This window comes from Diabrotica virgifera, chromosome 8 (assembly GCF_917563875.1).
Source record: "Diabrotica virgifera virgifera chromosome 8, PGI_DIABVI_V3a".
Lineage (NCBI taxonomy): Eukaryota > Metazoa > Arthropoda > Insecta > Coleoptera > Chrysomelidae > Diabrotica > Diabrotica virgifera.
The window spans coordinates 48,009,583-48,023,438 of NC_065450.1; the positions used below are offsets into that span (position 1 = coordinate 48,009,583).

General features: G+C 34.8%; 1 protein-coding gene across 4 annotated transcripts in view; it reads right to left on the minus strand.

Moving 5' to 3' along the window:
- LOC126889954 (G-protein coupled receptor Mth2-like) overlaps positions 1-13,856 on the minus strand; it is a 595,837-nt gene that overhangs the window by 485,447 nt on the left and 96,534 nt on the right. The window contains exon 1 of one of the 4 annotated variants that reach the window (XM_050658715.1): positions 6,887-7,484. The exons of the other annotated variants lie outside the window; for them this stretch is intronic. Within the exon in view, the coding sequence (XP_050514672.1) occupies positions 6,887-7,469 (583 nt within the window). The 5' untranslated portion in view covers positions 7,470-7,484. Of the gene's footprint in view, positions 1-6,886; positions 7,485-13,856 lie in introns of those variants that run through there. 4 annotated transcript variants of the gene reach the window in all.

Genomic DNA, 13,856 nt, shown 5'->3' on the forward strand with positions numbered 1-13,856 from the left:
ATATTCTCCTCGAATGTTCACATCAATCAGTAAACATAAACAAATTTTATGATAATCTTAGCATATTAAAACTTCCACTTCCCGTATACCAGAACAATTTGATATTTTCTGAAGATATTAATACATTAAAAACAATTTACGAACATATATCAAAAACTGTAAATATAGACTATAGCAATACAATTTACCCTGTATTTAAGTAATTTTGTTAAAGCAAAGCATGTTTGTTAAAATAAAACAAACATTTTTGTTTTGTTGTTATTTTTTTAAACCCTGTAGATTTAAGTAATTATTGTATATTATAGTTGGAAAAAGAAAAGAACAAGAAAAAAAGACAAAAGGAAAAGCAAAAAAAAGAGAAAAAAAAAGAAAAAAAGCAAAAAAGCAAAAAAAAAGAAAAAAACTAAGAAGATGTAAACCTCCGAGATGTTGAATCGGGTTTATATCTTAGCGTAGTAAAAAAAACAATTAATAAAAAAAAATAATAAAAAAATAATAAAAAAACAAATTAAAAAAATAAAAAATCTACAAAAAAAATAAATATTTACAAAAAAAAATTTAAAACCAAAACAGTGTATTATTTAGATAATAATTGTAATATGTTAGTTTGTTATGTATTTAGAGTTAGAAATACAGAAAAAATTCCTCTGATTGAAAAAACAAATTTGTTTGTTTGGCTCGGCCAAGGCCATCAAATTCACACAAAAAAACTCGTTGCATAGTCGAGTTGTCAGAGACACAAATGACACTGCACCTCTAAAAATTATACGGACAAGCTAAATTTTGCTAAGAATGTCCCTCCTAATCCCGAATTTCCCTAAAATCCTACTCGTATGGAAGAATACGGAAAACATCGACTTACCACGAATCAGTACGAAGTAGAAAAAAAATATTTTAAGAGGCTACATCAGCGCGTCTTCAAAACGGAAAATGCGTTCCAAGATTGCAGCTTTTATTTTGAATATTTTGTTGAGATATTTGGCACACATATTCGTAATATAGTAAAGAATGGCGATACTAACACATGTTAGTATGTGGAAGTTACTCTATAATTAAATAAAATATTACAAAAACGAACCTGTACCGTCATTAAGAACAAAAAATACACTTTCTTCAAATAAACTTTTTTATCCCATGCCTAGATTTTGTGTCACATTGGAACTACTAAAATTTACAAGAAATCGAAAATATTATAACTAATAACTGATTAGGCAACATAGAGAAATAGTCACTGTCATTTTGACAAACCTACGTCAAGTATAATAGCACGATTCTATTATCTGTTCAGGGCCCAGAGCACACCAAATAGAATTCTATTTTGCCTACGTCACAAAATAGAATTTCATAATGGGAGAATCGACGGTTGCTATGCAACGTGACGTCACTAAAATATAATTCTATTTGGCGTGCTCCCACAGCTGGGCCCAGAGCACGCCAAATAGAATTCTATTTTGCTGACGTCACAAAATAGAATTTCATAATGTGAGAATCGACGGTTGCTAGGCAACGTGACGTCACTAAAATAGAATTCTATTTGGCGTGCTCCCACAGCTGTTATCTATATAGATATCGGTTCAGTGCAATAGTGTATTATTTTCTGATATTGGAATTCGTTAGTGTTGATCCATAGGGAAGTAGTGTTTGTTTATAATTAATTTATTATATTAAAAAAAAACATGAAATCCTTAATAAAAGGTATATCTGTTAAAATCCCTATACAGGGCTTTTTTGTAATAAATGGTATACAGCCAACTGCAGGAAATTTTTCCTCGTGGATTCTTTATTATATTTTTGTGTAATAGAACTAAGTCTTCGGACTGTTTGAAAAAAAAAATTATTATTACTAATTGTGAGTTTTGTTCGGCTACGAACAGCCGAAATAAAGACAATAACAGCAATTGCAGGGAAGATATATATATATATATATATATATATATATATATATATATATATATATATATAGTTTAGCTCTCCAGGCCTAGAAGGCCCATGGCTTGGTTTACTATTCCTTTCCAATCTCTCCTATTTGCTGCTTTATTTTTCCAATTTGTGATTTTCAGTTCTTCTATGTCTTTTTCAACATCTTTCTTCCATCTGGTTTTCGGTCTACCTTTCTTCTTCTTTCCTCCTATTCCTCCCGTTAGTATTTTTTTGGGAAGTCTCGTGTTTGGCATCCTTTGGATATGTCCCAACCATCTCAGTCTTTGTGATTTTACGATCCCTACTATGTTTGGTTCACCATACATCCTCTCCAATTCCACATTTGGTCTTCTTATCCACATTCCATTCCATATCTTTCCGCCAAATATTTTTCTTAGGACTTTTCTTTCCCATACTTTAAGCATGACTTGCTCGGATTTGTTCATCGTCCATGTTTCACTGGCATACAAGACTATAGGTCTTATCACTGTCTTGTATATTCTTATCTTAGCCCCTCTAGATATGTTCTTATTTCTCAATAAGTTGTTTAGAGCAAAGATACAACGATTACCAGCCATAATTCTCGCTTGGATTTCTTCTTTTATATTTGGTCTCCTAGTGAATGTCGCTCCTAGATATTGGAATCTCTCTACTTCCTCGAATTTATATATTTTTGCCTCTGTGTTTATTGTCAGGTATTGTCCTTGTGTGTATTCTCGTTTTGTCCATTCCATATATTTAGTCTTTTCTTCGTTTATGTATATCCCTTTCTTTCTTCCTATCGCCTCTAGTCTTTTTAGTATTTCTTGTAATTCTTGTTTGCTTCTGGCTATCATTACTATGTCATCAGCGAATGCCAAGCATTGGTGTTTTCGTTGGTATACAAGTCCTGTCCTGTTAATTTCGGCTTCTCTGATGACTATTTCAAGAAGGATACTAAACAACAGTGATGACAGTGGGTCTCCTTGTCGTACCCCTTCACCGACCCTAAACTTATCTGTTTCCTTTCCATTTATTTTAACCCTGTTCTCTGTTTCTCTGAGTGTAACTTTTACCATCTTTATTAATTTTTTACTAATTCCAATTTCACATAGTGCTTTGTATATTTCTTTTCGCTTAACTCTGTCAAAAGCTTGTTTAAAGTCAATGAATAGGGCCATTGTAGATTTTCCGTATTCGTAGCTTTCCGCTTGTATCTCACGCAGCAGGAAAATTTGATCCACCGTGCTGCGTCCTCTTCTGAATCCACATTGATATTCTCCTATGTCATTATCTATCTTTTGTGTTATCTTGTCTTTTATATGTACTGCAAGTATTTTATATGCAACGTTTAGTAGGGCTACTCCCCTGTAATTATGGCATAAACTTTTGTCGCCTTTTTTGTGAATTGGACACAGTGTGGCTTCAGTCCATTCTTTTGGTATGTGTTCTTGTTCCCAAATTTCTTTTATCAGCTTTTCCAAATGCTTAATTAGTACTGGTCCTCCATATTTAAACATTTCAGCTGTTATTTCATCCTTACCTGGGCTCTTGTTTTTCTTTAGTTTTTCTATTATTTCTTTTATTTCTTTTTCATTAGGCGGTCTTTCCTGCATTTCTTCTTGATCAATGTTTTCATTCGGTCCTTCTTCTTCTTCTTCTGCATATTCTGTTGTGGGAATTTCATTTAGAAGCTCTTCGAAGTATTCTCTCCATCTGCTCAGTATTTCTTCGTCGCTTACTAAATTCCTTCCATTTTTGCTTTTGTAGTGTACAGGTTTTCTTTGGAACCCCTTTTTCTCATTTTTTACTCCTTGATATAAGTTCCTGACTTCTCCATTTTTATAGTTTTCTTCTATGCATTTCAATTTATCTTCGTTGTACTTTCTTTTCTTTACTCTTATGATTCTTTTAGTTCGTTTTCTTTGTTCGTTGTATTGTATCTCCATCTCTGGTGTTTTCACTTGCATCATTTTGAGTCTTAACTTATTTCTTTCATCCAGTTCTATTTTACATTCTTCATCAAACCATTCTTTGAATCCATCTTTTATATTTCTATTACTGACTTGCGCTGCTTTGGTCATACATACTTTTATTTGCGCCCATTTTTGTTCGATGTTTTCATTTTCTGCAATATTTTCCAGTTCTCTAGTGACTAGTCTTTCATATTTACTTTGTTCTTCTTCTGACAGTAGTCTAATAGGTTTAGTTACTTTGTACCTTTTTTTCTGTTGATTTCTAAGAACTGGTATAACCTGTTTAAGTTGTATTCCGACTATAAAGTGATCTGTGTCTGCATCCGGTCCTCTATATGTTCTTATGTTCTTTATACATTTTTCCATGTCTTTTTCGATGAGCACATGATCTATTTGATTTATGGTTTTTCCATCTGGTGATCTCCATGTTCCTTGATATATTCTTTTGTGTTGAAAGTACGTGCTCATAACGATCATGTTTTTTTCTTTTGCAAAATCTATTAAGAGGTGACCATTTTCATTCGTTGTTTCATGCAGACTATATTTTCCTATGGTGGGTGTGTATATTTCTTCTTTTCCTATTTTGGCATTAGCATCACCTAGTACTATTTTTATATCGTATTTGGGAATATTTTCGAATACTGTATCTATTTGACTGTAGAAGTCTTCCTTTATCTCTATGTTTTTCTCTTCAGTCGGTGCATGTATGTTTATAAATGTTATTTTTTGGTATTTTCCTCTTATTCTTAGTATGCATATTCTCTCTGAAATTGGTTTAAAGTCAACGATTAGATCTTTCAGCTTTTTGTTTACTACAAATCCTGTGCCTAACATTCTATTTTCGCCTCCGCTATTGAAAAATAAATAGTCATTTATTTCCATTGAGTTTTGGCCTAGTTGTTTCGTTTCTTGTAGTGCTACTATTTCGAATTTATATTTTTTACATTCATCTACTAGGTGTTTCAGTTTTCCTTCTTCGTATGTTCCTCTTACATTCCATGTTCCTACTAATATATGTTCTTTTATGGGCTGCTTTTCATTAATAATCTGTACATTTTGTCTATTTCGTGTACCTGTACTTTGCCATGTCATCTCCGTTATTTCAGTCTGCTTTCGTTGTATTGCTAGTTTTTTGGTTGTATATTTTTCTCTTTTATGAGTTGTTGTTGGTTGTTATTCCATGTCCATATTTCACCATTAATGATTAGCTTCTGGTATCCTATTTTTACATTTTTTCCATTATGCCTCTCTACCATAGCCTTGCTTCTAATTTCTTTCTGAATAATTCTTTCTTCTTTTGACATATCATCATTAATATAGATTCTTTCGTCCTTTTTGGTTTTTAATTTACTTTTATTTTTCATTACTTCTATTTTGTTTTTCACGCTGTTGAGTTCCACTATGACAGTATTTTCTCCTATTTTCCTTGCTCCATTTACATCTACTGAAACTTGTAGCTCTTTTTCCATAAAATTCTCCATAGCCCCTCGTAAAACTTTCTGATCATTTGTATCAATTTTTATTCCTTGTATTATTACATTTTTTCTCTTTCTTTCTCTTTCCAATTTCTCTATTTTTTCATTTGCTATACTAATTTCTTTTTCTAATTGACCTATTTGTTTTATAGCTTTTTCGTTTGTTTCTCGCAGCTTTTTTATTTCATCTTTGTAGCCGCTTTGTTGATCTTTCAGTTCTTTAATTTCATTCTTTAGTTGTGTGATTTCGTCTCCAGATCTATATTGTTCTTTTTTTATGTCTTTTATATCCATTGCTAATTCCCTCATCATTTTCATCATTTGTTCCATTCCACTTATGTTATCTTCATCTGTTTTTTGTGATGTTCTAGCTGTTATTTTTGATTTTTTGCTGGGATGTTCCTCCTCTTCCCTTCTCCTTTTCATTTCATCATCTAATTCGCTATCTGAACTCATTGTTCTTAATTCCTAGTTATTTTTCGTGCTAGAGTTATTAGTCAATGCGTCACGGGTGAAGTTTCGTGGAGAACTCTACTCACAGTTCAAATTCCCACCCGCACCCGCGCTAGCCGTTACTAATTTTCCAGCACTTTTATTCCTAGGTAAAAATCAAAATCAAAATCCGGCCCTGGTTATCTGTTTATAATAAAATTAATTATATTATAATAAAGTTTTCTACTTACAGCTGATTCTGTTTATTAATATGCTTTATTTTCCTGTAGAAATACACCATTCACAATATTGTTTTGTTTCCACCTACTGCAAAAACCTGCTTTGTTTATATTCGATATCACACAAGTTTTTATCACTTTACACAAGAATTTAATTCCTTATCGTTGGAATTACTTTTTTCCGATTTTTTCACTGTATAATTAGTTAACTAATTAGGTTGTTTATTTATGTACCTACATATATTGGTTTATAGTTACACTGCACTTTTGTATAACACAATTGTTTTATTGCTATATCTGCCCGAGAATCGAGTTAAGATACGAGCTAAACACGTGTGTTCTATTCGCTGGTCAGCGACCGAATCTGCAGGGAAGACAAGAAGGGATAAAATACGAAACAACATCATCAGGGAACAATGTGGCGTGCAAGATGTAGTAAGATGGGGTAGACAAAGACGAAGAGAATGGTTCAGTTATGTAAAAAGAATGGAGGAGCAGAGACTACCAAGAATTGCTCAGAAGACAAACGAGCAGTTAAGCGTCCACCGAGGAGACCACCAAAAAGATGGAGGGAAAGCTGTCAGTCTACCTCTTAAGAAATACTTCAACATCTTTAAATTTCGAAAAAGGGTGTGCTAAACTACACAACTTCAGCTAAAAATTCTATCCAATGGTGTCTTCGTGGAAGCATTTCCCGTGACGTGGAATCCTTTGTAATGTGAAAGTTTAAATTCAGCGTTTTCTAGGCATATGTCAAATGTCTCATATTGGGTGCAAAAAGTTTTCAGTGTTTTATTATTAGATTATACATGCACAGAAAAATATTCAAATTAATAATTAAAACCATAATATTTCTATAACTTACCAACTGACTGTATTATTCGGATATATGTAACATATTTTGATTCAACATTTGATTGAGTATTCGATTCTGAAGTGTTCAGACATACAAGTCCTAACTTGTGTACAAGGCAGTAGGTGTATATGGAATGGGATGTATTGGATACCGAAGAATACAGGGATCCATTCTTTTGTATAAAATAGTCATCAATTTCATGTGAAAATATTTGATCATTTGAAACACAAGGATGCCCACTGACAACAAAATAATCTGACGAATCAGATGTTAAGTACACTTCTGAGTTATTGTAAAATTTAAATAACGGCTTTAGATCTTTCTTCACACATCCTAGTGCTGGGTAGTTTAGTTCACTATTTTCAGAACAACAACGCCGTATGCAGTTCCTTACTTGACAAATACATCCCCAAATGATACCACCCTCCATAAAATATTGGTTTTTTTCAAACGTCATATTTTCAAAAATATATTTGTTTCCACTTCTCGTACCGGTAGTAATGTCAATACTTAACGATTTCGAGCACGGATGATTTTCAAATGAAGATACCGAACATATCACTATGAAACCGAAGCTAATTCGTTGATACATTTTCAATTTCCTTAAAAAAGATAATTACTAAGAACTATGTATCTGCATAAAATATCTCGTAATTAGATAGAGAGACAAGTGACACACGTTTTATTGCCTTGTGTATTATACTGACTTTATAAAATTATTATTAGATAATTAATCTACTATTTGCATATACTATTACTAATTGAATGGATTTTTTATGCATAACGTTTACGCAGTTCCGGACTGGCCTACTGGCAAACGGGCCCGCGTACCAGCTTTTCTACTATCTCTCCTTAAACAATGTTACGCTAAAAAACATTTTGAACTTGTATCCGAAGGTAAGGCAGCTACCGTTTCCCTAACAATTTTTTTAACTTGATTCCGATTTCGCCGTTTCATTGATAGTGCAGTCATTGAAGCGTAAAATAGGTTTTCACTTCCGAAATTTTTTACTATGAACCGATTTACATGAGATTTTGGAATTAGGCTTATCTTACCCTTAACGTCAAAAGTGATATTGACCCGAACTCCGTTTTTTATTTTTAAGGGGTGAAAACAACCCCTTAATGGAAAAATTGACATTGAGCCATTTTATCGCCAGAAAACGTATTTAATACTTACTTTCCGTGTCCGGAACACCAACAACTTTAAATTCTGTATTTCCAATGGTTGGCCACATAGATGGCCCTGTCACTTGCTATAATTAAGTCTTGTTCTGTGCAGGTGTCTCTCATCTCTGTGCATGATAGTAGATGCCGGCTGGTCTGAACCGCGCCACAGTCGCAGGTATCGTCCTCCTGGTATCCCCATTTTTTCAGGTTACTGGCACAACGTGAAACGCCGGTTCTTAGTCTGTTTAGCTCTTTCCAAGTCGGATACGGTAAATTGTGTCCAGCAGCCATTTCCTCCGAGGGAGGAAAATGTGTCGCGGTAGCTGACGCTTGCCATAGGTGTATTCGGCGCATCTCTGGCGCTTCGGGGATAGATCTTGATGTTTTCAGGAAGCTTTTCCAAGATCTTAGTCTGCTTGGCTGAGTTTGGTGGTCATATAAGGGGTGTCTTCGGTCCGTCTCCTGCTTTTTCCGTTCTACCTCTGACGTGACCTTCCTCCTGATAGGTGGTGGAGCAATTCCAGCAATGGGGTATACCTCTTCGATAGGTGTCGGTTTCAGGTAACCCGATATTATACGGACCGTTTCATTTAGAGCCACGTCGACGTTCTTTGCGTGAGCAGAGTTTGCCCATACTGGTGCTCCAAACTCCGCGGCCGAAAAACATAATGTCAAGGCAGAAGTGCGGAGAGTGTGTGGTTGTGCTCCCCATTTTGTATTAGTTAGCTTGCGGATGATATTATTTCTGGCACTTACTTTCTTCTTGACATCTTGACAGTGGTATCGGTAAGACAGAGTTCTATCCAGACGGACTCAAAGGTATTTTGGCGTCTTGTTGTGTTCCAGCATCTGACCACGCCATTCCACCTCCAGCGACCTTCGGGCATGCTTGTTTCTCAGGTGGAAAGCACATACCTGGGTTTTTGTGGGATTGGGTTTCAGATGGTTTTTATCATAGTATAGAGCTAAGTCTCCCAGGGCATCTGTCAGTTTCACTTCGACTTCATTGAAGGTTCTTCCCTGAGCTGCCACCGCTGTATCATCAGCGTAAATAAATTGCCTTGCTTGTTGGTGTATGGGTTGGTCGTTGGTGTATATGTTGTATAGAATCGGCGTGAGGACACTTCCCTGTGGTAGCCCATTTTTTTGGTCCCTCCACCGATTGTTCTTGGACTGGAGCGTTACGTAGAAGCGTCTATTCTGGAGGAGACATTTCACTAACCTTGTTAGTCGGAAATCCTTTGTAGTTTCGTAGAGTTTTGCGAGTAGCCGTTGATGGTTAACTGTATCATAGGCGGCAGTTAGGTCTATGAACGCTACTCCTGTTATTTCCTTCCGTTCAAAACCATCTTCAATATGTTGGGTGAGATTAAGAATTTGACTGCAGCAGCACTTTCCGGGCCTGAATCCTGCTTGTTCTGGAATAATTTTAGTCTCCACATACTCTGCGATCCGGTTCAGTATCATTCTTTCAAATGCCTTGAAAAGGTGGCACAAGAGAGATACAGGTCTAAAACTCTTTGTATCCGCCGGATCCTTCCCTGGTTTTAAGAGGGCTACCACTCTAGCTTTTCTCCAGATTTTGGGGATTTGTAATGTACGGATGCAGCAATTCATCATTTTTACGAGCCACTCTACAGTTTTTAGTCCAAAGTTCTTTATTTGCTCTGTTCGTATGTCGTCCAGGCCAGCCGCTTTATTATCTTTCATTTGATGGATCGCGCCTCTCATCTCCTCTAGACAAAAAGAGGTACCTAGAACATCTCTTACATCTCAACGTATTTAATAATAAAGAGTGACATTGTGAAGTGTTTTCTAACACAATAACTTCGTGCTAAACTCATTTTAACCCCCTTGCCTAAAACCGTACAACCCTTGCAAACAACCCCTAAATCGAAAAAATTTACAAAAAATTAATTTAGTATGACATAAAAAGATTTAACCCCTTTCAACCCCTAAAATCAACCCATCGATTAAAAATGGTATAAAAAATATCTTTTGATAAACTAAAAAGGATTTAAATATCTTTTCACGTTTTTGAAAAAGCTGTGCTGGAAAATCATGCTCAAGTTCTTTAACCCTTAAAACTATCCCTAAATTAATACATTGAATATGTATAATTATACATTTAAGAATGTTTAGTTTACTAAGTAGAAAAAAAATACGATTAGTTTTTGGGCCATAACTACTTCAATTTTGAAGCTATCACAATTTATAAAAAACTATTTTGAAGGTAATTAAAAGAGCTACAACTTTTTTCATGTTAATATATAGTGAAAAACCTTTTATTTTGAAACGGTGAAGGGTCAAAGGACTCAAGAGAGACTGTGGTTGCCCTACCGCGCGGTCTTTAATTAATCATATCTTCGTAAATTTTTGTGTGATAGGAAAAACAAACAGACCAAAATTTTTGTCAAAAAAAAACATATTTTGTTATTATTACACTTTTTTACGTACCTTTTATTATTTTTGAGATATTATGAAAAGAAGGTGTTTTTTTTTTAAATTCGAAATTTTTTTAATCGTGATTTTTTCAAAAAATATGTGTTACGAAGCGGCGAAACTGCTAGAATCCATCAAACTCTTTATATTAAAGTTGATTCTAGACGGAATACGATTAATTTTATTTTGGTGAAAATGGCACTTATAAAATCCATTGATTTAAAAAAAACCATTAGATGTTCCTATTTTTTCATTGCAGCTCTTATTTTACATACAAAAGACTTTCAACAGTGCTCATTTTAAAGCTTATTTTAAGCACTATAAAATCCTTTCTCATTAGCGTGCATAAAATTTACTCGCTCTCCGCTAGATGGCATTGAATACATCGATTAAATTTCACACAAAATAAAAACGGCTTTGATCTGTCCTGTCGCCAGGGGGGGGGTACAACGGCCTCCTTAATTCAGATGGACTTACCCAAGTTTTTTTTATATATTTTGACCCGCAGAATACGAATTTTTTGGGTAACAGTTGATCCGGATGTCGATAAGATTGTTATAGACAAAGAACTTGAGGAATTACATAACAGCGATTTCTCGCAAAACAAAACATCTTTTTGTATTTTTTGGGTCATTTTAAGCAAAAAATATTCCTACAAGTTTTTTCGTAGAATGCATAGTTTTCGAGATAACCGCGGTTGAACTTTCAAAAAATCGAAAAATTGTAAATTTTAAACCCGAATAACTTTTGATTAAAAAATAAAGTAGCAATTCTGCTTACCGCATTTGAAAGTTTAAGTCAAATTATATCGGTTTTGATTATTTGCATTGCTAAAAATTTATTATTTTATTGTTAAACAAAGCTGTAAACTGTAGTAAACACCTAGTATGTGAGTGATGTTTTCTATGATTTCTCATTTAAAATCGAACGAGTAGGTAGGGTAGCTACAAGTGCAAGCGAGGCAATTTCTACGTAGCATGCGTTAAAACGCATGTATTAGGCACGGGAAACCTATGTGTTTATAGATTAGTTTAACAATAAAAAAATTAATTTTTAGCAATGCAAATAATCAAAACCGATATAATTTGACTTAAACTTTCAAATGCGGTAAGCAGAATTGCTACTTTATTTTTTAATCAAAAGTTATTCGGGTTCAAAAATTGCAATTTTTCGATTTTTTGAAAGTTCAACCGCGGTTATCTCGAAAACTATGCATTCTACGAAAAAACTTGTAGGAATATTTTTTGCTTAAAATGACCCAAAAAATACAAAAATATGTTTTGTTTTGCGAGAAATCACTGTTATGTAATTCCTCAAGTTCTTTGTCTATAACAATCTTATCGACATCCGGATCAACTGTTACCCAAAAAATTCGTATTCTACGGGTCAAAATATATAAAAAAAAACTTGGGTAAGTCCATCTGAATTAAGGAGGCCGTTGTACCCCCCCTGGCGACAGGACTATCAATATCTCGCTTAATATTGCACTTATGATTCGGTTCATTTGTACTCTACGAGCCCCCTAGTGGGAAAGTTTTGGGGTAGTTCTGATTTTTTTCATTATATATGGATTTTGGACTGCTGAATCCGAATCTGAGGTTTGCGGACAAAATTTCGTGACGGAACATTGAAAAAATCACGAAAAAAGCGAAAAATTCCTGCTTTTTCCCGCTTTTTTGCTTAAATCTCGAAAACTATTAACTTTTACTAAATGGTATGTTAACAAAAATTAAAGTACATAAAATTCTCTACAAACATCAGTATTTACTTTTTTTTTCAGATAAACCGTTCGGTCTAAAGCGCAGGTTGAAATTTGCTAATTTTCAACGGTCTCTGTAAAACCCACTTTTTACATTCCAAAACTTTATTTTCTATTAGAATGCTGTCATTTGATACATTTCTGCTAGTTTTCTGCACAAGTAATTAAAAAAAAGTCGAATTTGTACAAATTCAGTATCACAACAGGCCAGACGGGGGCCACGTTCTGCCAACAGTTGAAGCTTGGATTTAAATTCTTCTGGCACATATTTTACAATATTTTTTACATCATTATAAAGAATCACTGTTCTGTCTAAGTTGAACAAGATCTACTCTAATTGATCCATCATTGTTGGTGATAGAGCCATTGATTTAATCATTATTTTGGCCAGAGTTCTGTGAGCCAACATATAAGCTCGTACTGCCCTTGTGTAAGCGTGACCAGACATAATTTTTTCGTTTGATTTTGCCGCATATATGGTATTGAAAAGTTCAGCCAATCCACCACCTTGCATAATGTAACCAATTGCTCCCATGAAGGACATCAATAGTGAAATCCACCGAGCCTTATAACAACATTTTACAGATCAGGATCATCGGGACGACTAGCAAGGATGTCTCTTGCCTTGAGGTAGAGGGGTTGGTCAAATGTTCTTGAAGACATGTAACTTGCTTCAAGGATTTAGTTTTCTCTACTCCGTTCAACAATTCTGTAAATATTGTATCATAATCACTTGGAGGAGCGTTGACAAATGGCTGGTAAACAATAAATGTTAGTTCATATGACATGTTTCTTGTGACAGCTTCCATAAATCCATTCCATCCTAAGAGGCCGGGAATATTTCTACTTTTCCCATAGAGCCACAGAAGATCAGGCACAGATGGAGTCACAGTTTCAGTTGGTGTGAACATTCCCTTCGGATCTATTATCTTGATTTCTGATAAAACTTGAGGTTTTTTCCTTTAAAAATGAATTAGTTGAACAGCTCCCTGACTTGCATAAATCTCAGGCGTGGGTTTCGTTTTTAACCGAGGAATGGATTCGTTAAGTGCTACTGCATGTTTTGGTGCAATACAAGAAATGCCACCCATGACGTGAAAAGTGTTGTATCCGTCGATTTTATGTACTTTAAAATCAGCGTTATCGTACACCTGCTGTGTAAAGCACGGCTGGTCAGTTTTCTGCGGATCGCCTGCGATTGCTGATTTTTTCAGACAAATAGCTTCTTTATAGGATGAACAAAACCCCAAAGAGGAAACTACATCAACCAATTTTCTTGATCCGTCCTTTTTTTAAGGCAACACGGCCAACCCTACAAGGACTGGTGAGACGAATGATCTGGGCCTTACCGCTGCTACAAGACTATGAGCAAGCGCTTCCAGTTATCATCCTCCCCACGTTTTTTATGAAGTACAACTTTTTCCATAAATGTAGGTAGTGTGAGTGTTTCAGGAATTAGTTCTTCATTTCCTTCTAAAAACTTATCCGGTGGGTGGTATTCCTGTGTCTCGTAAACCTGGCTCCGGACATCCTCAACAATAATGGCAGCAGCCGTCTGAACAATCCGTAGTCTTTCATTTTTTAACGCTTGTTGGTACCAAGCGTCGT